The 27,718-nt window shown below is 40.0% G+C and overlaps 1 protein-coding gene across 2 annotated transcripts; it reads left to right on the top strand.

Annotated features, from left to right (window-relative positions):
• Positions 1–413: 413 nt before the first annotated feature.
• Positions 414–27,718, top strand: LOC111865911 (ancient ubiquitous protein 1). 2 transcript variants are annotated; one of them, XM_023854352.2, is made up of 8 exons: positions 414–531; positions 5,149–5,286; positions 13,233–13,383; positions 16,014–16,192; positions 16,852–17,013; positions 20,267–20,532; positions 25,585–25,757; positions 27,214–27,718. In XM_023854352.2, the coding sequence occupies exons 2-8, from the start codon at positions 5,246–5,248 to the stop codon at positions 27,364–27,366; spliced, it is 1,125 nt and encodes a 374-aa protein (XP_023710120.1). In that variant the 5' UTR covers positions 414–531; positions 5,149–5,245; the 3' UTR covers positions 27,367–27,718. The 2 variants fall into 2 exon arrangements, with proteins under 2 accessions (XP_023710120.1, XP_023710119.1); XM_023854351.1 differs by lacking the exon at positions 414–531 and adding an exon at positions 559–764.

Below are 27,718 nucleotides of genomic sequence, written 5' to 3'. Positions count from 1 at the left end.
TTTTTGGCTGGTGTCTGCCGGTGATGTAAATGCCATCACGCTTGTTGCAGTAGAGATGAAAATATTTTGTTGGTCCACTGATGGTGCATACCCTGTCAATGTCATTGTGTTTGGTGCAAATGGGCCATAAGTATAGAAGTGCTTCGGGATTTCTAGATAATTTATTGGTATAGCATGAGCATAGTGGATGTGTACCGGAGGGGTGGGAGTTGAGAATAGTAACATAAAAATACTACTGTCTTCATGGATATGACGCTGTGTAACTGGAAAGTTCGTTACCGGCATTTCGAGGGGAAGTGCTGGCTCCATATTATACTCTGGAGATGCAGCACACTCTTCTCGAACTCTGGTAACCATCTGCTGGACGACACGGGCCATATCCCAAATGACAGTAATCTGACAGCAATCGTACTGAACGGTACTGAACGCAACGGGAACATCAAATCGTGCAAAGCAGTTGACCTCATTGTTGACCTTGTTAGCGATGCTGACTCATATCATCTATGTGTAAAGCTACATACGTAATCAATGGTGAGTTGCACATCTGTACTTGTTTTATCCGTGTTGTCTGGTTGGGTTCAGCCTGTGTCATGGCGTCATGTGAAGGTGGTGACGAATTGTGTTGATAATGTTTATTCTGTGACTGTATCAGATTGAGCTAACAGACTCGCTATATATTTATATATTTTAAGAAGCCCATTGCAGAAAGTGACAAACTGTATCATGTCTAATGTGGAAGTAAAGGAACTTTTCGACGAAAACAGGTAACGTTAAGTAGCCTGTGTGGTATCATATGGACTATATGGAATAGTACCGTTTGTGTAAGTCGTTTAATGCTCCGTTGTGTTTGCCGGAAATGGATTGTATGAGATACTTGCGTTTGCTAGGAACATCCACGTAAACACTGCAGTATTTGTGACATAACGCCGTGTAGTCCGTTTATAGTCAACCAGTGATTTCCACCTGCTTTCACGCTGGAATGTTGCTCTGCTTATTCGACCAGGGTCGATGGAGAGAAATGTTCCTCTGAAACGTCGACTGACTTTAACGGACTACACGGCATTATATCCCACAAGATAGTACTCTTCATAACCACTGCTGTGAGAACCTGAAATCCTACACTGCAGTACTTGTGATGTGTAGTCAAATGAAATGAAAAAATGGAAAGACGGTTTTATTCAGTTTCAATCTCACAATATATGTATAATTCTAAGGTAATTATGCAGTTTTTACACTACGTACATATTTCGACCACTATTTCAGGCAATTATCAGGCAATACTTACGCAGTCCCTCTGAACTTTTCTGCTATCCAACCTTCATTGGCCATTGTTTATAATCGGGGGAAGGTCGTATTGTTGTGTAAATTATATAAACCTTTGCCCTGGTTCCTGAAGGGTACATGTTGTTTGCAGTATATGCAGATTTCAATTTTGCATCATAGCTAATTTGTTTTAATTAAATTAAAGTAAACAGGATAATTTTAACTAGTTAAAATTAGACCAGTATTGGTTAATTATTTTTATTTTATTGTATTTTATTTAGATGTGTAGTCCTGGCTCCTGTGTAATGATCAATTCCTGTTGAGCATGGTAGAACCAGGTTTTCTTAGGGTACATCTACTCTCACATCACATACATGCATATTACGGTATTACTGAAAAGACTATTATTTCCCAGGAGCAGGAAAGGGAAGATCACATTAGAATATCAGTGCATCTTTTGGAGGATCAAATATGTGGTAAAATGCAGTCACAAATGTCTTTGTTTAATACTTAAACCAAAGTGTTATTCTTTTATCTTAAAGTAGAAATACTTGCCTGACTGGCCATTTCAAAAACGAAGTCAATATAACTGCTTGCTTAGAAAGTATCTAGTTATTCTGGTACACGTAGGAATATGAGGAAGGCTCTGGAACACATTTCTGTTTACTCAAGTACTGGTATGTATACATCATTTAGGCACAAGATCTCAAATTGTGATTTCAGTTTCTTTAACACAGGTTTAAGGTAATTTTTAAAAACAACATTTTGAAACAAAACAGAATTAATATAAGAGCAATGTATGCTGCTCTGAAGGTGGTGTTTATTTTGCTTCTGTTTTATACTGTAACTTTACCAGACATTACTGGAGTGAACAAATAAAAGAGGGTGTTATGGGAAAAGTATATATAATGCATGGCAAATATTAAAAATGTATGCAAAAGTTTAATTTAGAAATCAGAAGGGGAGAAACCACTTGGGAGACCTAGGCCAAGATGAAGGGTAGTATCCGATGATTTTTTTTCAGCTGGAATGCATGCTGACAAACAGGAGTCTGACATCGCACACCTGCCAGTGCACTGTATATGTTAACTCTTAGGCAAAGGTTGATCAGGAGATTACCAGGTACAGAAGAGTAAAGATATCCCTGTAACAGGCCATGAAGGCCCATAGGGTTGTGAGATGTCAAGGCTCCCACATTTTCTAGAGTTGGCTCATAGATGGCAGTGAGGTTGTCAACTTTACATGCCAACGATCCTTTACCCTCAAGAAGATTCCTGGAACTCATTTCTATTAGAAAATGAGTTGATCCCAGGGCCATAATGCAGCTGGAAAGATTAGCTCAATTGAAGAATCCAGTGACATCAGGAATCAAACCTGTGACCTTCCAGCTGGTAGCATAGTGCTTCAACCAACTACTCTACCATGTTCCTCTGAGTACCAGGTACTTGTACTTAGAAAAAAGGGCCAGTTACATTTAGACAAGGTGATGGAAGATTCTGGACTTAATTGGATAGCAGCATTTATAAAGAATACTGTCTTCTGTAGCCTGGTACTATTTCACTGAAGTCTGGAGGAATGTACCACCTCCATCTTCACGGTTGAAGAACAAGCCAAACAAATAACCAACTACGAGGGTTGGAACTTTAATAGTGGCAACACTGCTGTAGAGACACCATGCAATGGAACCAAATAATGTCGCTTATACCACACGTTAGTTACATACCTACCTACCTACCTCAGAGCAAATGGACTCTCCCTTCCCACATCATGCGCATGCGCAGTGACGAGAAGAACAGAGCCTCATGTTAGCTGGCAGTTTAATGTAGTGTTGTCACGATGTTTTTGAAACAGGAACAACAGAGTTGGATAAAGATTGAATGTGCCAGAGGCCATACAGCATGACAGTGTCATCAAGGTCTTCAAGAGGCTTCCGGGGAATCTGCATTGCCTTACAGAACAGTGGCAAGGTGGGTAAAAGCCTTCAACGAGGGATGCCAAAATGTGACATACATGCATCGGCTAGGTCGTCCTAGTGTCAGTGAAGAAGTGTATGCTCTTTCCACGTTACTGGAGAGTGATTGACACCACACGATTCATAAGCTGGCCCAAGAGACAGGATTAGTGCATGCGTCTGTGCTTCACATTCTGAAGGAACACCTGGGCACGAGAATAATTGCATCATGGTGGGTTCCGCATGATTTGACAGAAATGCAGAAATGGCTACGATACGACACTGCTCGTAACCACTTGGAGCGCGAAGGAAGCGGCCTCCGTAGTCTAGGGGTAACGTTCCCGCCTCATGACTCAAGGTATGCAGGTTCAAACCCGGCAGAGGTCATGGAATTTTTAAGGGCGGAAAAATTCAGGGAACAAGTCCTCCGGGAGGGACTTTAAGCCGTGGGTCCCGTGTTGTAGATTTTACGGCGTGTAAAAGATCCTCATGTCTCTAGGAGACCTCTGAGCTAAATTAGGCAACAATTTCCCGCCCAAGTAGTTTCCAATGCCTCTGGTAGATGGGGGAAGTATCAGATACTGACGGCCGACCTCGTTGGCTGAACAGGGCTGATAGAATGCACCAGTACCAGCAGGGTTTGGCGATGGTAGAAAATTAAAGGCAGACGCACAATGGACCAATAACTGGTCTAAGTGCATGGGGAAACCCACCCCCTCTAATAATAATAATAATGAGCACGAAGGAGAGGCTTTCTTACACCGTACGAGTATCATTACGCTGGATGAGACATGGGCCAAATCGTACAAGCCAGAAATGAAACACCAGTCGAACAAATGGCATTATTATGGGTCACCACTAAAATCAAAAGTTCGTCAGAACCCCAGCAATGTGAAAGTTATGGTGATTCTCATGTACGACTGTGATAGTGTTATCCTAATGCATACCGTTCCCCGACAGCATACTGTCAGTGCGCAGTATTACTATTCATTTTTGGAACACAACCTGCAACCAGCTTTGAGAAAGAAGCGGTGACACTTTCTGCAGAACCCATGCATCATTTTGCAGGACAATGCTCAGCCACATGCAGCACAAGCTGTGGTTAATTTGTTTGGTCAATGGGGCTGGAAAGTGCTGTACCATCCACCATACTCCCCGGACTTAAGCCCTTGTGACTTTGACTTGATTCTTAAGATGAAGGAACCACTTCATGGCATTCACTTCAGAACTGTTCCAGAAATTCTTCAGGCAGTAGACCACTCCATTTGAACTATCAACACAGCAGGCGCTGCTAGAGGTATCCTATGACTTCCACATCGCTGGCAATGGGTTGTACACAATGCTGGTGACTAAATTGAAGGACAGTTAAACTTTGAAACATGCATCTATTTTGTATCAGTTGTAAATAAATAGTTGCCACTATTAAAGTTCCAGCCCTCGTAGAAGCAGACAGCAAGCAGACCATCAAAGAGGAAGTAAAGGAAGTAACCAGCAAGAACAAGGTTGAAGGTTTTGCATTGAAGAGTAAGCTAAACAACTGTCAAGAAATAGATAGCAGGCAGAGTTAAAGATGGAGACAGCTGTTCATCCAAAACATCAGACTATGCAATGTCACATAGAGTTCATAGTGACTGCTGTGAAGAATAGCAAATCTGATATTGTAACATCTACGTTTATGAAATATAGCACATTTGGTCTGGAAGCATCTACTTTAATGTATTACATTTGTGTGTATTATGCAACAAGGGGATAAATTAAAGTGAAACGAATTATTCAGCTTTAAGGCCAACATGTGAACAAGGAGACTGGCTCTGAATTTGGATATGGAATATAGTCCTGCCTGGACAACATATTTTTCATGCACTTTAAATTAAACATGTTTTTAAATGCCAGTTGCAATGGAGAATTACAAAATTTATATGTGTATATTGTAGGTATCCTTCAGGATGGAAAGCACTATTTTTGGTGCTCTACACACCATTTGGGCTCGTGCTGGCAGGTGTTAGATTGCTTATAGCTCTCCAAGCACTGATGGTAGCTGCCCTGCTCCCACAACTCCCAGCTGTGAAAAGGTAATCAGCTTTTCTGTATGGTGCATGATGTAAGTGGTTTGTCATGGAAAGTGTCACACTCTGCTTGGCCAATTAACCCCATCATTGTGACACTTGACTAAAGTTGAATGAGTATCATACAGTGTCACATGTCAAGTGTCATCAAGTGTATATTTCGCACATATAACATGTTATCGAAAATTCTTCCTTTTGCAATACTCACAAGTCCTCTGTCAGTACAGGCTTTACAGAGCAGATCATACCTAACTTACATATCTTATGCTACAACGTAAACTTAAATCATTTGAACGGTTGTAAACTTGACCACTGCCAGGTTAAAGCCTCTTATATTTTCTGTGTCTGGCTTCACCTTGTCCTATACTGGCGAACATGTTCATTTTCATGATTTTGTATGACTTCTGCTTGTCGTCTGCACACTTTTGTCATATAATGGTATACATACAGAAAGTTGAAAGCTGTGTGCAAGTCACAGACTGGTGTGCACCTTGGAAAATTTCCAATGGTGTGCAAAACCTTGTTTTGCATGCACTGCAATTTTAGGTGGTAGGTGTCTGCCGCTAATTCCCAGGTGGGACAAGCGTAAGTCATTACTGATCTGGTCAGTGCCTTATAGAGGGTTAGTTTAATATTTGCATTTAAGCGCTCACTTCTGAATAGGGAGTAGATTCTAATAAATATTCTTGAGGCATTGGCTTCAATCATTTCTATGTGAAGTCTCCACGTAATCCTTTTATCGAAGATTACGCCCAGGTATTTTTCATGATTGACAAAGGGGATATTCTGCCCATTCAATGTAAGATGAGTCTGAGGGGCCCTAAGCCTCCACAGAGTCAGAGTCAGAGTTACTTATGACTGGCGGTTTACCGCCAATCAGTTTATCTTGGTGTCAGGCCCCTTGAGGCCCACGACCAGAGATTTTTTTTTCCCAACTGAACTCATGTGGTAATAGTCCTTATGTAACATCATCTCTGATGGGAAGATGGGTCTGTCTCTTATGAATACACTCGACCTTTCGTCAGGTGTATATTTCACATATATAATATATTATCAAGAACTCTTCCTTTTGCTTTACACACAAGTCCTCTGTCAGTACAGGCTTTACAGAGCAGATCACAGTCTCCACAGCTGCTGCTGGCCTACATTATATAGCCTTGGTGTGGACCACACAGAAAACACCGCTTCCAATATTTCCTCCATTGTTGCATATTGATTTATTTCTGTGGAAACATGTTTTCCATGCTGTTGCCTAGGAATGACTGCCTCTACTCATTCCACTATACCAGCTTTCAGCCATCAGGTCACAATATTGTTACATTAAATATACCTTATTTTAGGAAACTTGTGAAAAAATAATATAGAGGGAAAAGGTTGCTGAATGTAAACTATTCAGAGTGTGCAGTGTATGGAGTTACATAGTAAAAGCTGCTATACTTGGTACTGCATGATCCAAAAAGTTCTGTTGACCAGGAAGTGACTAAGTGTGAATGCGATGAAATGTCGTCATCGGTTTGAGGATTTTATGCACACCACATTTCATAAGGAATGATGATAAGAGAAATGCTGCAAGGAAAACAGGACAGAATATCAAGTGACAAATCAAATGGTCATGTCTGTCCACGGACAGGGTGGGTAGGTACACTAAAATACACATTAGGCATTATGTTCTAATATCCAAAATATTATGATATTTGGCATCCCTGTGGTCCTGGAAGTGCTGGACTGGATATCACAACTTTTTCTGTAAAAGATACTATTGGACTCATAACTGGAGCCATGGTTACATTAGTGACGTGGTAACTTTGGAGTGAGTTACGGTACTTGCTCCATATTCTCTTCACCTGCAAGAGATACCTGAGATATGGTCACAGATTTCAGACTATAACAGCAGGATAAATTTTATTGTATTCTGCATGTCACATGCATTGTATTTCTTTGACATGGTACAGTGTCTTGTCTAGTGCATTTACTTGGGTATTAGATCATGTGACATGTAGCAAATCCAGTGATACCTCATGCCTTTCGTGTGGCATCTCTAAAACAACCAAGTTGGTTGGTCTAGTGGTAACACTCCAGACTCGTATTAGGAAGGTGGCTTGGTTTGAAATTTGGCTAGGACACTAACTATCTTGACTAAGGTTTCTTGTGGCTTTCTGTGGTCATTTCAAGGAAGTACCGGGATAATGCCTCAGTTAGGTCATGACTGCTTCCTTTCAAATTCTTTCCAATTCATCATTCATCTTGCCATTCAGTGCTGTACAATGTAGATACTGCCAGTGTTGTGGACACCTTCTCACAAAAGAAGCTGCCTGCAACAAAATGTAAAACAAAGTTGCCAAATTCTAGTAGTTTGTCATCAAATGCAGGTATGAGATTTTGTAAAAGCAATGTTACTACTAAGAATTATCAACTAATTACTATACTGTTAGACTTCATCAACAGTACATTACAGTCGATCACTTTTAACACTTTGCGGACCGTGCACCCTTTAAAAGGTTTTTCGCTCTTAAACGTGGTGGACCGTTCGCCTGTTAACTGGTTTTTAGAAAACGATAAGTTACAACAAACTATACATCTCTCTGGTGCCACCCAAATGAATGACTACTGCGTAATATTACTCTGGAATGTTAGCCTAGTAGGTAGTAACTTGACCTCGCTGTTTTGGTTCCCCCTCCAAAGGAAAATAATCTTTGACCCTTCAAGTTGTTATGTACCAGGCAGGATGTTAGTGCAATATGAATCAAGGCAGTTGAAGACGAAGCGATATCTCGGAGAAAAAGAAATATCTTACTCGTTCTCGGATGAGCTATTTGACTTGCCTTGTGAGAGGAGTAGTGAAACTGAGACAGTGGCAGTGAGAGGGGTCAACAAACAAGCGTAGCCACAGACAATAAAAGTGAAAGTAGCTCTGACAGAAGTGCAGGTAGTAAAATTGCGGGTACAGCCACATGGGGAAAAGTAGACAAAACGCCTACTTTGGGACAGTTTACTGGAAATCCAGGGGTGAAACAAATTCCATCGGACACAGCGCAAGTGTCTGAAGTAGCAGAACTGTTTTTTGGAGATAGAGATACTCGTGTTGTGAATATGATTTCCACAATTCACAATTCGAGCATGGTTCATGTTCAAAGGAGACATGGACAAGTAAAGAAGCCTATTTGTATTTCTGAGTATAATATGTTCATGAAGGGAGTTGATAGAGCCGATCAATACTTGGCCTATTATTCTCTTCATAGATAAACAATAAAGTGGACAAAGAAAGTTGCCTTGTGACTTATAAATTGTGCCATTTTCAATTCATTTTTGATTTACAAAAATCTAAACCCCAATTCGAAATTGAAATACAAAGCATTTCTGATGAATGTGGCAAAGGCCTGGGCTACAGATCAGATGATGGCGAGAGAACGAAAGTCAGACACAGACTTAGTGCGACTGGGACCGTCAACTCCCACCCCTCTCAGGCGTCATGTGGACCCCCGTGGGCGACTCTTGGGTGATATGCGGAAATATACCCCCGTGAAAATTGTGAAGAGTGAACATTCCAAGGGGAAGTATCCTTCTAGGCAATGTCGTGTTTGCACAGTTCACAGAAAAAGGAGTATGACTGCCTACATTTGCAAGTTCTGTGTAATGCCACTTCACAAAGGGGAATGTTTCCAGAAATATCACACTCTCAAGCACTTCTAGGAGCATTGGTAAGTGTTCTCCAAAAATTTAAGTTCATAAAATTAATTATGAGATTTTATATTAATTTTTAAAGTGAACAGTGCACAAGTTAGGGTAGTAGGTTTAAAAATGCCAGTCCCCAGGTTGATTTAAATATTTAAATTGCCGGTCCACAAAGTGTTAAGAGTTATGTCTCTTTTTACCAACATGCACCCTGTGGTACATACTGTGTCCAGTTCTGTGCCAGTACTAACATTATGTACCATAGCTAAATCTGTTGCATTGTTAGTGTAGAATTTTGACATATATGCTTCAGTGCCTTTCATGACATGTTAATGTCACTTCCATGTGAGTCCAGCTCTGTTCTCATTCTAACAGTATGCAGGAACAACAAAATAAAGGATACACATAGCCAAGCAGCTCTGGAATATCACACCTTGTTAAAATATGTGTTTGTGTGCATACATAGACCTTGGTGGGTACATTTTTTTTATTGCTAGTGGGGTGGGACTAAGTCCATTGTACTGCAGCCACTTCTGGCCTGTTGTACCAGCCCAAGATGATAGGTGAGGGTGATTGTGGAGCAATTGGTGGAATGAAGATTGGCAGGGGATAAAACCTGCCCCAGCGCCACTTTGTCCACCACAAATCCCACATGACCAGACTCAGGATCAAACCCGGGCCGCCACGGTGGGAAGCCAGTGACTAACCACTTGAGCTATGGTGCGGCCTCTTGGTGGGTACATAGTGTGGTCTACACCTCCAGCTTGTCTGGTCCAAAAACCTCTTATCCTAATTTCCCTTCAAATGACCATGAAACAAAAGTATTCTTAACAGTTTTTACACTCCTCATCTTTCTGCACTCACCCTTTATACAGTTTGAAACCCTTGAAGCCCGAAACTTATCTAAATAATGTACAGAAACTAGCTTCTTACTTTGCAGAAAACAAACTGCAGTTTCATTACAAAGACCTACTGGTTAATGCTGTATAGGGAAGTAGAAGTAACTGCTGTTTGTTGTGACAGTCGTATGAAACATAATCGGGGTGGTCCAGGACATGCTGGCCAAACTTCAGGGACATGTTCTATGAGGGCTGTTTTGAGGTAACCTCCTTTTATTTTAGTCAACTAATGTAGGATTGGGGGAGAGCTTGTGTGAGGTAGCATCACATGACTCACTGCCTCATAAACCATCACAACTGGTAGGCTAGTGTTTGTTCTTGTTTCTACAGAGTGAGTTATGATATGTCCTGCAATTGATAATCCTGCCAGCTGTGAAATTCGCGCTGTTATCCACTTTATTCACACTAGAAACATGAGTGCTGTGGAAATTCATGGTGAATTATCCGTGGTTTGTGACCAAAGTGTAAAGTGTGAAGGAGGTGTAAGACATCCGTATAGAATGATCAAAGACTGGCAAACAGATATTCACGATGAAGAGTGAAGTGATCGGCCATCTGTAGTGAGTGATGACCTTGTTCAAAGTGTTGACCAAAATAATTATGAAAGACGGTGCTTCGCAATTTCATGCACTGTTCTCTACGAGATTGTCACACTTAGGTTTGGCGATCACAAGTTTTATGCAAAATAGGTTCCAAAAATGCTCACGGGTGCACGCAAAATGCAGGGAATAGTTTTGGCTTAGACGATTAGAGCAATACCACAAAGATAGTGATGAATTTCTCAGTCACATTGTACGAGTAACAAGTGATGAAACCTGGGTTTCATTTGTGAATGTTGAAACCAAAAAGCAATCAGAGCAGTAGATACACACACATTCACAAAACAAACTGAAAAGGTTTAATCATTTGTCTGCCAGAAAGCTGATGGCAACTGTTTTCTGGGACAGGAAAAAGTGCTGATGGTGGAATTCTTGCAACAAGGGACCACAGTAACATCAGAAGTATGTTGCAAATCCCTAAATAATTGCTAGGGTCATTTAGAATAAAAGGTGCAAAATGCTAACATCTGGTGTAGCGCTCCTCCATTACAATGCATGTCCGCAGATGAGTACTACTGCTTGTACTCAAGCACTGCTGGAGCATTTCAGCTGGGAGTTGTTTGACCATCCTCCTTACAGCCCTGATCTCGCTCCAAGTGACTGCTACCTGTTTCTTACCTACCTGAAGAACTTAATCAGATTACAGTGCTTAAGCAATAATTAGGAGTTGATGGAAGATGTCAAAACATGCTGAGCTCACAGCAGCAGACTTCTTTGACACAGGCATACAAAACCCTATTCCCCAATATGAAAAGGACCTCAATTCCAGCAGTGACTACGTTGAGAACTAGCGTAGGTATGTATGTATTTTTTGTATACAATCACTTTTTTCCCTCATCGCTTGTTTTGTTAACAACTCAATGGAGTTTAGTTTCTGAATAGCCCTTGTACAAGTCACTTGGAGCAAAAAGTGTCCAATAAAATATAAGTTCATTCAGCACTGTTATCGAGTTAAGAGGTAGTAGAATGAGCTGGAACTACTGTAACTTCACCAAGTTCCTGCTTGTACACTGTCTAGGGTAGTGTGGCTGTGTTGTGTTACAGTGCTGTCATAGTCAAAATGCTTGACACATTTGCAAATGAAGAATATACCAACGTGCATTACATGCATGGTTTCTGTGATGGAAATGGTAGGGCTGCTGTGGTGGAATACTGGGAACAATATCCACTTCAGAGAATTCCACATCGCAGAACATTTGAGAACATACGCAGTGAGTCCTTCCCTTGAGTGAATGCAGAACATGAACAACAATGGCATGGAGATGATATTCTTACAACAATGTAGTGAAGTCCAAGTAGAAGTATACGCAAAATTTTTTGGATGACTGGAGTAGTGCAGACACAGGTATGGAGAATTTTGCACCATGCTGTTTTAGCATCCATTTCACTTCCAATGAGTACAGCACCTCCTAGTGGGTGATCATGCCAACTATGCCTAGTGTACAATTTTGTGAATGGCTGCAATCACAGCTACACATTGTGCATGGCATTATATTCACAGATGAGGTGCAATTTACCTGGGATGGTATTGCCAACATTATTGGGAACATGAAAATACACATGTGGTAGCAGAATGTCATTATTAATGCCAATTTTTAGCTAATGCATGGTGTGGAGTATTAGGCAAAGACCTTATTGGACACACGTTACTAAGGGATGTTTAACAGCTGTATTACAGGAATTTTCTGGAAAAGTATATTACCGCTGTGTTTAGAGGATATGCCTCTTTGCAACACCAAGATGAATGTGGCTACATCATAACAGAGAATCTCCACATTTCAGCAGAGCAGTAACAGAGTTTTTAATCGAAGATTGTGATGGAAAATGGATAGGAAGAGGTGGACTGGAGTCCTAGCCCACTTGGTCTTCCAACTTAAACCCATTAGGTTTCTTTCTGTGGGGTTAGATGAAATGGAGGGTGTATCATGGTGGTAACCCAGAAGCAAGGCATCGGTAAAAGCCATAGGTGAAGCCACCATTGATATCTGAAATGAACTGGGACACGTGTGGTGGCACCTTTTAATGGCACAACAATTCGCAGCATGCATAGTGGTCATTTTGAACACGTGTTGTAATAACTTTGAAACTTAATTGTTGTGTGCATTAAAATTATAATAAATGTGAGTTGAAAGGGCCTCTTATTCAGTGCTACACTATGCTAGCCCATGACTCGATAATATTGTTAAATTGACCTATAGTCCTTGAGACACTTTCACTCCAAATAACCTATAAAACATGCTCCCGAAGTTTGACCAGTACACCACAGAACACTTGTGTATGCACTGTGGGCAAAGTGCACAGCTTTTTAATGTTCCAGCATGTGGTACACATAGTAACCATGGTGTTTAAAATAGTTAATTATACACAACTCTCCTTATTTACAAGTTATTCTCAGTTGACATTGTGTTGTTGTTGATTCCTGTGTTCTGGCTTCCAGCCATTATGTCATGATATTTGAGATAACTAATTGTATACTGTAATGATTAATGTTATGTTGATATCTTTCATGTGGTCTAATTTCACATTGAAAAGTGAGGGTATGAAACATGATGAAGTACGGTATTATGACAATTCTGAACTAGAAGGATTTTCTATTTTATTTCATTTATGACTGACTTATTTGTGTGTTTGGTACAAAACATTTTTATTTTTAAGTTTTAAATATGATAGTTTATGTTATTGCTGTATGCCTTCCTCTTCAAAATATGCTCAGAAAGTAAAGCTCTACTGTACTGATGCATTAACTGCTATGTACCTGTAATTCAACAATGCTATGTTACAGCTTTGTTTTGCGCTCCTTGTGCATTGTCTTGGGCATTGTTGTGAAGCAAGAAAATACTGCAGTGAGGGATGAGAATGTGAAAGTTCTGGTGGCAAATCACATTTCACCTTGTGATCATATAGCTGTTCATCTTGTATGTGGGAGCATCACTGTAAGTGCTCTTCCTCAGTCACTGTACTGTAGGTGATACAATTTTAAACACTGAGGCGTTTGAAGAATCGGATACATGCATGACAAATGCCTGGCTTTGCACCATCATGTGTAATTTGATTTGACCAATACAAGGCTGTTTGGTGGTAAATGCTGCTGGCACACAAACCAAAATTACTTTCATTGTATGACATTCAAACAAGAGAATTGTGGAAGCCTCTTCATTCCTCTAAATATCAGTATGTCACACTTGACACCATCTATTGGCAGAAATGCAGTAGTGATGAGCTAGTCTGTTTGGCAATGGTGGTTTTAATTTAAGTACTCTGAACTAATCTAATTAATAAGCAGCATGCAAAAGATAAAATGGAAGTATGTTATACATTTTAGAGCCTCTTTCAATTAATGCAGACTTTCTGAAAGTGCATGATAGTTCAGTTGGATCAGTAATTATAAATTACACAATAATTTAAAGTTGAAAAGAAAACTTGTCAATATTGTGTACTTACCCGTACTGGTCTGGTGCATTTGTATCCAGTTCATGCCATTTCTTTCAGTCTTACCATGCTTCCTGCAAAACTCATGAACATGGAGTGACATGTCAGCTTGTATCTTTAAAGGCAGAGGAAAACCAGTGTCAGCATTTTCTGTAACCCTGTTATTTCCACATCTCTAAAAATATGTACTTTCCAGGTTTTGTTTTCATCAGTAAATTATTGCATGATTTATAATTATTAACCCAGGGCCTTCTCCGAGTGTATCCCTCCATATATAAGGTGTGAGGTTTTCATGGCAGTGAAAATTGTCTTCTGAGTTATGACCCTGTGTAGTCTGGTAGGCTGTTATCAACATTGGGAGGAATGTACCACTTCCGTATTTGGTTTAGAAATGGGAGGAACATTCTGCCTCTATTTTCGTCTAGCAGGTTACACAGTGTCATTGCCCTGAAGATCACAGTTATTGAAAATGTGGATTATCACAGCTAAACCATTAAATATACATTCATAGAAGAATTCTTGTATATATATCTTCTGATATGATCTGTTTTATTCTTATCAAGGATATTAATGCTTTTTTCATTCTCTGCACATGAGATGATGTAGTGTGTGAGACCATGAGGATTCATTATGTGTCTCTGTCATCGGATGTATATAATGTGGCAGGCATTTTAAGATTTCAAGTGAAATAACTTTCAGCTGCATGCGTATTCCATTTTAACTTTCGTATTGGGTAGCATATGAACTCTCAAAGAGTTGTCTTGGCCACATAAAAGAACACCCAGTAACTAAACAGATTGGAGAAGTCATGATCCCAGTGTCCTTTCGTTGGCACCCCACTTGTCTGATACAGTTTTTCTTCTAAGATGGTTATTTCATGATGCTGTCAGTATTAGGACTGTATAGTGCCAGTGATGGGATGATTATTGAATATGGAGCAGTTGGTGGCGTAGGTACAGTGAAGCCTGATTTCAGTTGGTATAGACTTTACTAATGAAGTCAGTGGTATATGGCATTTTTATAGCCACACAAGGGGTTCATTATTATTTAAAACATTCTGCTCTTGTTTTGTTTAATGTGTTACAAATAAATCCACAGTGGGTGTGAAATGTCTCCTTGCTGTTAAGCTTTTGCACACCACCACACTATAATAGTATAGTACAATTTGATATTGCCTTTCTTCCCTACCCTTGTTGCCTGTATTCCTTATTTCATAAGGGAAGGTAGATGCATGGTATCACTGTGTCTGCCCATCCATCCATCTGTCCATTCATCTGTTGATGTATGTGGTCATCTGCTTACACCCAACAACTTTGGAGCCAGTTGACAGAATTTCATAAACTTGGTAAGCACATCAAGCCTCTAGAGGCAGCTCCACTTTTCTGCTTTTTAATGCCTGTTGTCAGGGCACATGGTATCGTAGTTGGTTGAGGGGCTATGCTACAAGCTGGAAGGTTATATGTTCAAGTCCTGATGAGGTCCTCAGGGTTTTTTCAGTTGAGTTAATCCTTCCAGCTGCACTATGACCCTGGGGTTCACTCAGCCTCTAACAGAAATGGGTACCAGGAATTAATTAAATAATTTTCCTGGGGAGTAAAGCGCGGCCTATGCATAAGGCTGACAACCTTACTGCCATCTTTGAGCTGATTGTCTAGATTATGTGAGACCCTCAACGTCTCACAACCCTGTGGGCCTTCATGGCCTGGTACAGGGATAGCTTTGCTTTTACTTTTTAATGCCTGTTGTCAGTAGTTACCACCATATCATCTGTACGAACATGTGAGGTGGGAGTGAGCAGTGCTGACACCATGTGATGTAATGTAAGGGTGGAACTTTGAAAAATATGCAGCTTTCATTAAAGTAATTTGTTGTTTAATACAAAATAGTGCAGTGGCCCTGTAAAGTCTATATTTAGCTTTTGGTCTGATGTTGATACCTGTAAATCATTAGACTTTGTTATGTGAAATGTTGTGTGGAGATATATTGTACACATATATACATACTTTGTATGAAGTATTTTTTGCATGTTCCCAATTACAGACATTGTGAACTCTTGCTTCCTGCTGGGCTTATTATATCTGTTAATGCATCTGAACAGTGGTAGTGATATTAGTAGGTTGTGTGCTTTCTGCAGCCCAGTGTGTGGGAGCTGCCAGCACCATTCTGGTGGGCACTGGGAATGCAGGAGTTTGGCCTGAGGCAAGGGAGGGATGTACTTGTGGCCAGTGTTCGAAGCCACTTGGAGAAATCAGCCACTCCAGTCTTGTGTCATCCGGAGGGTTCCACAACAAGTGGGAAGGTGGGATTACTGAAGTAAGTGTAGGTTTTTGGTGACTTAGAATCTGAATCAACATTTTCATGAAATGAAAAAGAAATATTTTGAAGAATGTGGAGTGATGGTGTGAATTAGATTCAGATGGCTTGACTTGAACACAGGGGCAGGCTTGTGTTGTGAACCCGGTGAATATTTTAATTTAATATAAGTTGAATTCTGGGAATCTGGAATCCAGGGATTCAGCATTACCAGTACAAAAGTCTGCCAACAGATGGTGAGCCAGTTCAGTTCATCTTACATCCATGCAGCCTGCTGTATTTCAAGAGTATAAGGTTCACTTTTTTCTCCTGAAAATTGCCTACATTTTTTGTATGTCCTCTAACCTGTGGTAGGTTTTTTTCCTCAAATGTTCCTTCTAAAATCTGGATGTGTCTTGCAGTCCAAGAAGCACAATATTTCTCTAAGAAAATTGTTAATATCCTCCCGTGTTCTTCTTGGTTTTCCAAGAACCCTACTGTAGATACCCTGCCAGTGCTCAGAAATGATCCTTAAAATATTTTTCATTTGTAGCTTTATTTGTCATGCCATTGGACTTCGTTCAGACAGACATTTAGTTACTTGAGATGAAGCATTTTATTATATTTCGTCTTGCCTCTGGGTGCAGTGTCTTTAGCCATCTTGCACTTGCTGTTAATAGGTTTTCTTCATGGTCATTTTGTCTGGGTGATGTCATTCAGCCGCTAACTATCCGAGCGTGGCGGCCGCCATTTGCTGATGTTGCAGCCTCAGCTTTAGCTACTGGTATATGGGGAGACATATTCTGGTTTCTGTTTGTTCCTTGCACCATTTTTACTCTCAGGTGAGCTTATGTTGACTTTTTAGAATGTACTTGTTTGCATTCCTTTGCTTCAGGCACAATAAAGCCTTGTCCAGTGCAGGGTTTAGGTTTCTTAATAGGTTATTCTTCACTGAACAAACTTAATGCATTATGGGTTGTATGGGAGTACATAAATACAATTGCATAAAGTCTAGCATTAATACCTAGATATATAGATATTGCTCGCTAGCAGACACACACACACACACACACACACACAGAGACTCACGTGCACAGATGACCCTACTTATATCCTGTATGAGATAAACAAGAAGTTCTGTGAAGAACTAATTGCCTACTTCCCTTTGATATGACACAGACTGCACGGAAAACAAAAAAATGAGGCGGTACACACAGACAGCATTGTGATCTCATAAACTTCCTAATAAAACTTAGGAGGGGGTGATTCACAAACAAAAAGATAGGTAGCAAGGTGAACCCATAGGCCTCACGAGTCCAAGGATACATGAACAGAAGGATATACAGACAGCAAGGTAATCTCATAAGCCTCCTTTTATTTTCTCAGAATAAGGAAAGTAGGCTAAAAACATGATGAAATGTAAGACAGTAATATAGTAGACTGTCTGGTATGCAGATTAACCGCAGGACCTTAGAGACCCTTAATTAAATATTATGGTGATATAATGATTTAAGTGTTACTTGTTACATCTGTTTCACTAATATGTATCCATGATTCTTTGCAGTGATTTGCAGTGGACTCTGTGCATCTTCTCACCATTTTGTCAATTCCTAATATGTAATATTACTGTTTGTTGCTCCAGCCTGCTACCACTGAACAAGGGTTGCTCTGTTCTGTTGAGAAGATGTTTGACTGTTTAATGAGCAGTAGCCCATCCAGTATTCATAATATTGTATTGTAGCATCCAGTTGCACATCATTTATTATTCAGCAGATTCCTCTGATGCAGTGTATAATATGTAACTGTCCTTCTGGAACTCTTTCTTTATATGGTATTTATGTTTTTGATTAGTAAATTATCATCAGAATAGACCAGAAACTGATGTGTCCCATTCTGTTTCAGTCCCTCGCTGTTGGCCAGTGGCATATTTTAAAGCAAAGTTAGAAAGCAATAACAACAAAAAAAGCATATTTTTGTTTCATATAGTTTGAAAAATATATAAAACGAATGTCTGCATATGCAGATTTTAACTGTAGGTTTAATTTAAAGACATTTGAACCAGCGCAGTAGTTTTATGTGTGTACCAGAATCAGTGAGAAGTATTCCGTATTCCGTATTGAGGGGGTGGGTTTCCCCATGCACTTAGACCGGTTAGTGGTCCATTGTGCGTCCCCCTTTAATTTCTACTGTCTCCATACCCTACTGGTACTGGTGCTTACTATCAGCCCCTTTCTGCCAGCAAGGTTCCAACCTCCTCTGGCAGTGGTATCTAATAGTCCCCTTCTGTCAGAGAGGACCCCCTCCTCTGGCAGTGGTACCTAATACTTCACCCATCTACCGGAGGAATCGGAAACTACTTGGGCGGGAAATGTTGCCTAATTTTGCTCAGAGGTCTCCTAGAGACATGAGGTTCTTTTACGTGCCGTAAATCTATGACGCGGAACCCACGGCTTAAAGTCCCTCCCGGAGGACTTGTTCCCTGAATTTTTCCGCCCTTAAAAATTCCACGACCTCCGCCGGGTTTTTGAACCCGCGTACTACGAGTCATGAAGTGGGAACATTACCTCTAGACTACAGAGGCCGCTATCAGTGAGAAGTAACAGACACTCCTTGGAGCAATGGTAGAATGGATGTTCAGTTCAGCTTACAAGTTTCTCCCAAATGCCTTTAAATATTATATTCCCATCTTTTTCTCAGTTTTCCAGGTTGCCACATCGCAAATTTTTCAAATGAAAATTCTCCCTCTTCCTGTACTGCATATCCAGACCATTTTAAATCTAGATGGTTGGAGTGAAAGTCTTAACGGTAATTCCTTGAATGGCATTTGGAAGGTTAATCTTCATAGCCATGGTACAGTGACAGTAGGAATGTCAGCAAAATGTCTGAATATATATACTACATTGTATTCCGAAAGCTTTGTATATTGCTGATGTTCTTAGCTCTTAATTTTAATAAGTCATCCCAAGATTGCTTCATTTTGTGAACAATGTAGGTAGTACAATAAACACTTGTTATATCACGGATTTGAATGTATTGTACAAATTAGTCTGAATTGTTCCGATTACAACATGAAGCTGTAGTCGAACATTCCTTGACATAGTCTGCAAGTACAGAGCAGTCTGTAGTCTATTATATATATATATATGTATATGTAGGAATTATGTCACCATCAACACAACAAATACTCAGTTTTATTTTCGATCTTATACTGCTACATGTTTTGGTCACATAAGACCATCATCAGGCAGTTGTACGCAGGAATACATATAGTCATTGAAATACTGATATGGATCCTTATCGGTGCAATGCGTCATGTTATGTACTGACATAAAACTCCTGCCTCAAGTGGATGTTATAATAAAGTTGCAAATACATAAATAAGATACAAGGCAAATATAAGGGTATATTGCATATCAAATTATAATGTGTTGAAGTACTATAAAAATATTAAAAAGTATATTAAAAATGTTAAAAAATGTGAAAGGTTTTTCGATGCTAGGTTAAGAATTGTACGCCAACTTAAATATTTTAGGTTTCACTGCTACAGTGTAGAAAATTATAAATAAGCTGAATAGGATCGGGATAATTTTATTCAAACAAAATTTAGTCAGCATCCTTTTTAGGTGCCTAGCCACAGTTTTAATTATGCCTTAAATTTCATGTACATATTTTTGTTAATGGTTAAATACTGTATCAGTAATAACAGGGATTCCAGAAATAGATGAATGTCAGTTTTGCAGGTTACACAGGAACTGAACCTGCCTTTCCCTTGACACCCACTTTATATTGAGAGCCTACTACACCTGAGAGTTTTATTTTTAAGAAATAAAATTATTTTTCTTTGAAATTTTCCGTTAGGAGTAGTCGTCTTACATTCAAGATTGTTTTATAGGCTGAAAAATATTATAAAGCAAATATTGTAGTACTGTTTTGAATTTATAATGTCTGATCCTTCAGAACTCTAAATGCACCATACTGGTGATGAGTGCTGTTATGCTGGTAAAACTGGTCTTGGACAGATTGGTGTACTCTGTTTGGTAGCTGTGCTGATGTTTGTTAGACATGAGCATGGTTTTTTATGTTCATCTATTGCAGATATCTTCCGGCAGTGGTGAAAGAAGCTGGAGAAAGTGAGGTTCAGTTAGGGGAGCGTGTTGCAAAACTGTTGGCCGCCGATCTGGGAGTTGTGGTGACCGAACATACTGCTTCAGACAAAGCAGAGTATGAGAAACGATATTTAGTGGAGCAAAGTCAGCCCATCATTGTCCACAATACCTCCACTTCTGAACTGCAGCGCATGGCTCACCAGGTGGGTGAAGTGCTGCCGTATGTGCCTCACGATGTCGTCGTTAGAGATCTTGGTGAGTAGCATGATGGAATTAACTTTCTCCCAGATGAAGATTACCATCTTCTGGGTTGTGACACTCTGCAGTGTTGTAGATATTTAATAAAGTTTCAAAGGAATGTATACCCTCCATTATCTAGGCTGAAAATGGAGGCAGAATGTTTTTCTGAAACACCAGCAACTGTCTACTATATTACATGGCATCACGTCACAGAAGATGGTAATGTTATATGGTCACTGCAGTGAGAAATTAGTTCTCTGTCTCTAATATTAGGAGCCAAAGTTTCAGATTCTTAAAGCAAAAGCAAACATGAGAGAAATTGAAGAAAGCAGTCTTCTTGGTTGTGGCGCTGTGTAGATATTGTGTTAACCGATGTTTCAGAGGAATGTATCGCCTCCATCTTCAGGATAGAAGCCAAGAGGAAATCCGTGAGCAAACCAGCATGAGCAGGAGCTAGAGCTCTATGTGATCAAGAAAGCCTACATGCGGAGTTGGTGCTCCTGGGGACGTTTTGAGGCAGAACAGATACAACAACCAGCAGATCCACAGAGTTCTCAACCATCTGAACATCAGTTGGCCTGACGATAAACCGGACTCAGTCGCCTTCCTGCCCTATGTCGGGACTATATTCAACCGTATCAGCAGAGTGCTGTCCTGGCACAACATCAAATCAGTGGACCTGCCTCCAAAGACACTATCTAGTTTCCTCAGGCTGGTCAAAGATAGCCTGGGACTAAGGACACTGGGTGTATACAGAATCCCTTGCGAGTGTGGCAAGGTCTATATTGGGCAGACGGGCTGTTCTGTGGACACGAGCTTGAAGGAGCATCAGCAGCACATCTGTCTCGAACATCCGGACAAGTCAGCTGTGGCTGAACACAGCATCGATTTGGGACACCACATTCAGCTTCAGAATACCTCCATCCTCGCCACCAAGACCCTATACATGGATTGCATAATTAGGGAGGCCATTGAGATTGAACTCCATCCCGACAATATGAACAGAGAGGTGGGGTTTTGTCTCAGCAAGTTATGGAAGCCTCTCATCTGTTCCCTCAAGAAACCTCCAGGACCTGACGCCAGATCCACAAGGCCACGCAGGTCCATGCCCGACTCACTTCCCAACCCCCGAACTTCAGGGTTAATGCCCTCCATTTAACCTTGCCTTCTCTCCCCGACACATACTCTATACCTGCTCTGGCCTGCTACCTGCTGGCCCACCTCCCCAGACCCTTCCCCTCCCTCCTCTCTTCTGATTCCCCATGTAGCCCCTCTCCATTCTCTTCTTGCTCTTATACAGCTGGTTTACTTGACTGGACTCAAGTCTTTTGCTCGTGCTCATGCTGGTTCACTGGATTTCTTTTTGTCTTCTACCCTGAAGATGGAGGCGATACGTTCCTCCGAAACGTCGGTTAAGACAATAACACAGCACCACATCCCAGAAGACTGCTTTCTTCATAGTCACCGCCGTGAAAACCTCAAATCTTACATGAGAGAAATTAATTTAAATCACTGTGTGGCACCCTGATGCCAAGCACATTGATGCAGAAGTAACTTCATAGACTTGTATTTGGGAGATACCCTGTTTGAACCTTAATTAAGCTAATAGTTACTTTGAATAAGATTTTTGTGATGCACATCAATCTGTCCAGAAGATGTGAAGGATAGTGCTGTGACTGTTCCCTGAAAGCCACTACCAAGCAGAAACAATAAAAACTGAAAGTAAATTGTAGCTGATGTTATTGTTATTAATGTTTTGAGACTGAATTAAGAAGTGACCCCCTGGTTATGAAGCTGCTGCAGTTGTTTCAGCCATCATGATAACAGGGTAAAGCCTCTGTCTCCCTAACTGTTTAGTTCAGAGACATCAACCAGGAACCATGTGAAGGAGCATAAATCACACGACCCATTTATGGGAATTATAATTGTCCCATGCAAAATGTCTATAATAAAATTTGTACTCAGTTCAGAATATAGTAAAAAGTTCTGTAATTTCTGTCGGTATGAGATATTTTGTCATCCAGTAATTGTTGGAAGATCAGGTACTTAACATGTGTTGTTTGTGATGTATTTTTGTTTGTTCTTTAGCAGGGATGACAAACTTCAAAGTGTACAGCTAGAAATTTATTAACCTGTGCCTGTTCACTGCTGTTCGCCAAACCATCACTTACCCACTTGATGCTTGCTGGCTTATATCAGTAGCACTGTGTTTAGTTGTCCTTGAGATGCATACAAATGCAGTAGCCAGTGTTGTGAAATGCAGTACACTGTTAAACAAAAATTATTGATATGCAGATCTTTGTATAACATTCTTTATGGAGAAAATGCCATAGAAGGTTTCAGGAAATAGCAGCCTGACAGAACAGTGCCTTGTAAAGCAATGATGTACAATATCATAACATTTTTGTTTCTCCCCTCCCTCAGATGATCAGTGCAGGACAGTAAGGATTCTTAAAAGAAACAGGTACTTACTGCAGAGAAACTTGGTAATACCAGTGCTCGATCAAAAGCAAGCCCAGAGAAGTCGGTAACATCTTTCAAGCCTTCATTGTTAACTGACAAAAAGTACAGTTTACATTGGTCTGGTCTAAGGACAGTATGAGTTCCCTGTGTACCTGTATATGGTACAGACCCACGGACCTTTTTTCGTTCGCACCTGGGGCAGTAAATTGCCCTTCTTCATCTTCAGGTCCTTTGGTCTGAATTTGTATAGTGTGCTCTTTCTGTTGTGAGAAGTTGTATCACAGAAAAAGGTATTTTCCTCATAGAGAGATGACCAAGCATTTCTGTCTATATACAGCTTATATTTGATGTCATTGCTGTTGTATTCCAAATTCTTTACTATCAACCATTTGACATGACTTGACATAATTATATATTAAGAACTTTCATGTGTTTAATTTCCCCACGTATTTCCAAGTCATTTGTTCATGAGGGACATGTCTTACAAAGGAAACACTGAATTACATGTACTGTAAGATCATATACAGGTGTCCCAGGAGGAAAGATCAATATTCTTGGAGATCATAGTATTGGTCATTGTAAGCAACAAATTATATATATATACATGTGTCCTATTCTGAACGCTTTCCAAGATAGAGGTGTTACACTGTACAGACGAGTAACATGCTGTGTCCTCACACGAGTTGAAAAGTGCATTGATGTGGACAGTGGAATTTTTTGAAAATGTGCTGTACTAGGTGAACTGTACCAACTGTGTCAATAGAACAATAAATACTGGTATTGGAAACAGTATGTAATATTTCTTTGTTATCTACAATGTTGGAACTGTACAGTTAAATAGCTTTGTCTTGGGAACCATTCAGAATAGGACACATACATACACACTTTTTTGCTTAGAATGACAGAACACCCTGTCTGTACAGGGAGGGCAGAATGTCCTTAGACTGGTTGCTGCAGCTGACATGGCAGTCTTCTCAAATACACCTGCTACAGTAGCTGATAATTCACAGCCTACTTTTCTGCTGTAGTGTAACGTACACTATTTTATACAAGAGTCGCTAGGTGGTGACCCTCTGCTCCAAAGCATGCCTCACATCATGAGAACATGTTTCTAGACATATGTTGAAACTGCTGTATTGGAATAGCAACAGTTTTGTGCCTAACATTTTCTTGAAGTCCTTCCAAAGAGTACAGATAGTTCATGAACACCTTTTCTTTCAGCTTTCACCACAAATAAAGATCACAAGGATTAAAATTGGGTCATCACAGAGGCCACGGTCCTTGACTTATGACTCGTTTACTTAAAATTAAATGTAATACATCAATAGAATATTTTGCAGTGTGTGCCATTGCAGTATCTTGCATAAGATATCCATATGATTTTTAGAATCAGTCAGTTGATTGAAGAAGGGTGACAGAATCAATCTCACATAATGTTCAGAATTCGTTTTTTCATGAAAGAACATGGGCCCAGTTATTCTGCATACATTACTTGCACATCAAACCTCAACTCTCAAATCACATAGTGGCATGAGGATTTTCTGTGCTCCAGTGTCTCTGATTCTGGCTGATTACATAACCACTTAAAGACCATAACTTTAACGGTTTTGTACCAACCTGAGCTGTACATTTTGTCAGTTAACACTGAAGACTCAAAAGACATAACAAATTTTTCAGAGTTATTTCTAATTAAGCATCAAAGTTACTAAATTTTTCTTCAGTCAGTACATTTCTTTTGAGATTTCTTTCAGTCCAATACTGATCCTATGGAACATAATTTTGTTATGGTATTGTAAATCATTGCTTTACAGGACACTGTATTGTCAGGCTGCTACTACTGTGAAATTTTATGTAGTGTTTCTTTCCCAAAGAATATTGTGCAGAGATTTGTATATGAATAGTTTCTGTTCAACAGTATACTTCATTTCTGAACACTGGTGACTGCACTTGTAGATATCTCAAGGACAACTAAACACAGAATGCTTCTGATATAAGCCAGCAAGCATCAGGTGAGTAAGTGATGGTTTGGCGACCAGCAGTGAACAAGCATGGGGGAACAAATTTCTGGCTGGCCAGTCTGGGGATAGTCTGGCCTCTTTGTAGTATTGTATGGGTTGGATATTTGGCAGCTGTAGTATGGTACAGTCTTTGTGCTGTATTGGTGGTAACCCACAAAATGAATGCACATAGTTGTGTGTGCTGTGGCACAGTTGCCATATATATTCCCCGCATTACATAGTTATGTCTTTGGAAGGAAAAATTTGCTTCCTGTTTTCAGTCAATATCTTACTTCTATATTTTGTTTTGTTACTTACAAGAAGATTAAAAACTATTTAAAATAGTCAGTTCTCTGCATGATCTCAGTTAAAAGCTTTTTAAAGTGCTTTTTTATATGCATAGTAATGTCATTGGAGTTGTCATTTTAACAGTTGCAAGCAGTCAGTTCTAATTTGTTGTTAAAAGCTTACAGCTCAGGTAGTATGGGATTTGTGGTGGTTATGGCTCTGAAGGTTTGGATCGTGTGTGGTAGATGCTGATTCTGTTCTCATTTCCTCAGTTTATAGCTGATCTGACATAGATTAGTTATCATGTTCCATTTTGCAGTCCGAACACGGAGTGTTGATGTGACCATCTCTAATATATTAGAAGGTGTGGTGACATACATACCACAGGTGGAATCACTGCCATCACCCAGCCCTTTGAGTATGACGACGCAGGACTTAAAGAACATTCCTTCCACTTCCAGTGCCACACACACACTAGCTAATACTATACAGGTAAAGCATTTGTTGTATTATGTAGTACTATTAGTAACTAAATAAATGTTTGGAATGTAATACAGTCCGTTAGAAGCAGGTGCTGATCTAATATGTGACAAAGATGAAGTAGCAGTCGACCTGCACCACAGCGACTTCCCGTTAGTGTATTCAGATGTTGTGTTGTGAAGCAACAGGAGAAGTCACAGATGACCAGGATGTGGGCATAAAATAATTATTAGGAGACATATGCAAATGAAAGCAGTTTGGGGAATGTTGTGAGTAGAGGAGTGGAAGGTAATAAGAACAGTCTCCTCATGTTTTGTATGAGAGAGAGATCCATCCCTTTGATGTACCAACTGATGGATCCACTGTAACCATAGCAACAGTGGCCTTGCTCTCTTAATGGTGCCAAAGGCATGGGAGTCACATGATGACAAGTTCACTGTGTGTGTGGGGGGGATGGTCCAACACCTTCCAGCACATGGAGTGCAGTATGACCTGGACAGTGCATGCCACATGCATGCTGGCACACACTCTTGATGGAGGTATGAAGGTTTCAGAGGTTCCACAGTAATACGTAACAGGGTGCTGATAAAATGTACACTCAAAACATGAACACATTCAGTTTTGTTCTTTCTGCAGACACATATTTTGTTTGCTTCTTGGGAGCTTTAAATCTGTTCCAGGAATGTGACCTTATGAGCTTTGAACTTTTTGTGTGAAACGTGACATCTCTTGTTTTGTGGTTCAGTGCTTATACTTTACTATCATTCAGGTTACAGAAATATTCTGCTTTGGACCTTGCGGTGTGTGGATATTATTAGTAGAGGTTTCTGGTGTATTCTGCATATAATAAAATTTTTCTTGCTGCTTTGTTTGCTTTTCTTCATGCTTAACCCAATGTCTGTCAACTGCAAATTTTTACCAAAATGAAGCAGAACAGTATCAGTCAGTATCAATACGTGTCAGAATATTTTTCAGTAATATGCATCTCATAATAAACCATGGTAGAGCAAAGAAAACAGTTGCAACTTCATGAAATAATAAAATGATTAAAAATACCTTCTCAGGCATGTATGTGCTGTTGGTGAAGCTGTCCAGTTTAACGACACTGCATCCATGCACCTATGGCTGTAAATGGGTTAAAAGGCATCAAATGATTCCATATGAGCCACACATGTATTTTATTTTGCATTATTGTAAGCAGTGAACATACTGTTTCAACTACAAATACATGGAAAACAAAATGGGTGGTTTAAAACAAGTAATGCCACTGGTGTGTGAATCATGAATTGTGCTGATCAAAAATAGTACTTAGTTGGTAAGTTACAAATTAAATTGGAGTTTTTGTGGCAAATATAATAATAGTGTGAAATTTGCTTCCATGGAACAAAGAAGAGTGTGACCTGTATATGTATGAATATTTCATTTTCTATTGATGAAGCCAATTCTCGTTTTAAATATTTTTCTGCAGGGTTCATGTTTGGATACATCGGCACCTTCGTTTGCCCGCTCAGCACAGGAGCGAATGCTGTCTTTCAATGAACGCAAAGCTCGTCTAATAGAAAATGCCCGCCAGAGGTATATTAAAAAACATGGACTTCAGAATATTGGATTGACTTGCTGATGATGACACATTGTGCACTGACAGCTCCCTTCAGAGTTGTTACAATGGGACTGAGAACCCTCTGCTCCAGGCCATGTTTGGCCCTCACATAATTTAGTAATGTGTATGTAAAATGTGCATAAAGTTGGCCTTGACTAATGATCAGTGTTAACTAAATTGGTGTAAAGTAAGCAAGTCAGTTATATGACTTTGCAGTGAAGAAAGAGCGTGTCACCTGGTGCTGAACTTTGTTTGTTCATGGCAGACAGTACAATACCTGGAAGTTGGTAGGAATTCTAAAATAATAGTGAGGGTCATTACATTGTATCTTCCAGATTATTGTGTGGTTGCAATACATGTACATTGAACTGGA

This window comes from Cryptotermes secundus, unplaced genomic scaffold, assembly GCF_002891405.2.
Source record: "Cryptotermes secundus unplaced genomic scaffold, Csec_1.0 scaffold1826, whole genome shotgun sequence".
NCBI classification, from domain to species: Eukaryota; Metazoa; Arthropoda; class Insecta; order Blattodea; family Kalotermitidae; genus Cryptotermes; species Cryptotermes secundus.
This window is presented reverse-complemented; position numbering and strand designations above follow the sequence as displayed.

What these genes read in the sequence shown, in the direction of transcription:
- LOC111865911 (XM_023854351.1), top strand. Translation starts at nt 724, where the DNA reads ATGTCTAATGTGGAAGTAAAGGAACTTTTCGACGAAAACAG. An exon ending in GAACTTTTCGACGAAAACAG is followed by an intron (nt 765 to 5,148) that starts GTAACGTTAAGT and finishes TGTATATTGTAG; the next exon opens with GTATCCTTCAGGATGGAAAG. An exon ending in TGCACCATTTTTACTCTCAG is followed by an intron (nt 17,014 to 20,266) that starts GTGAGCTTATGT and finishes CATCTATTGCAG; the next exon opens with ATATCTTCCGGCAGTGGTGA.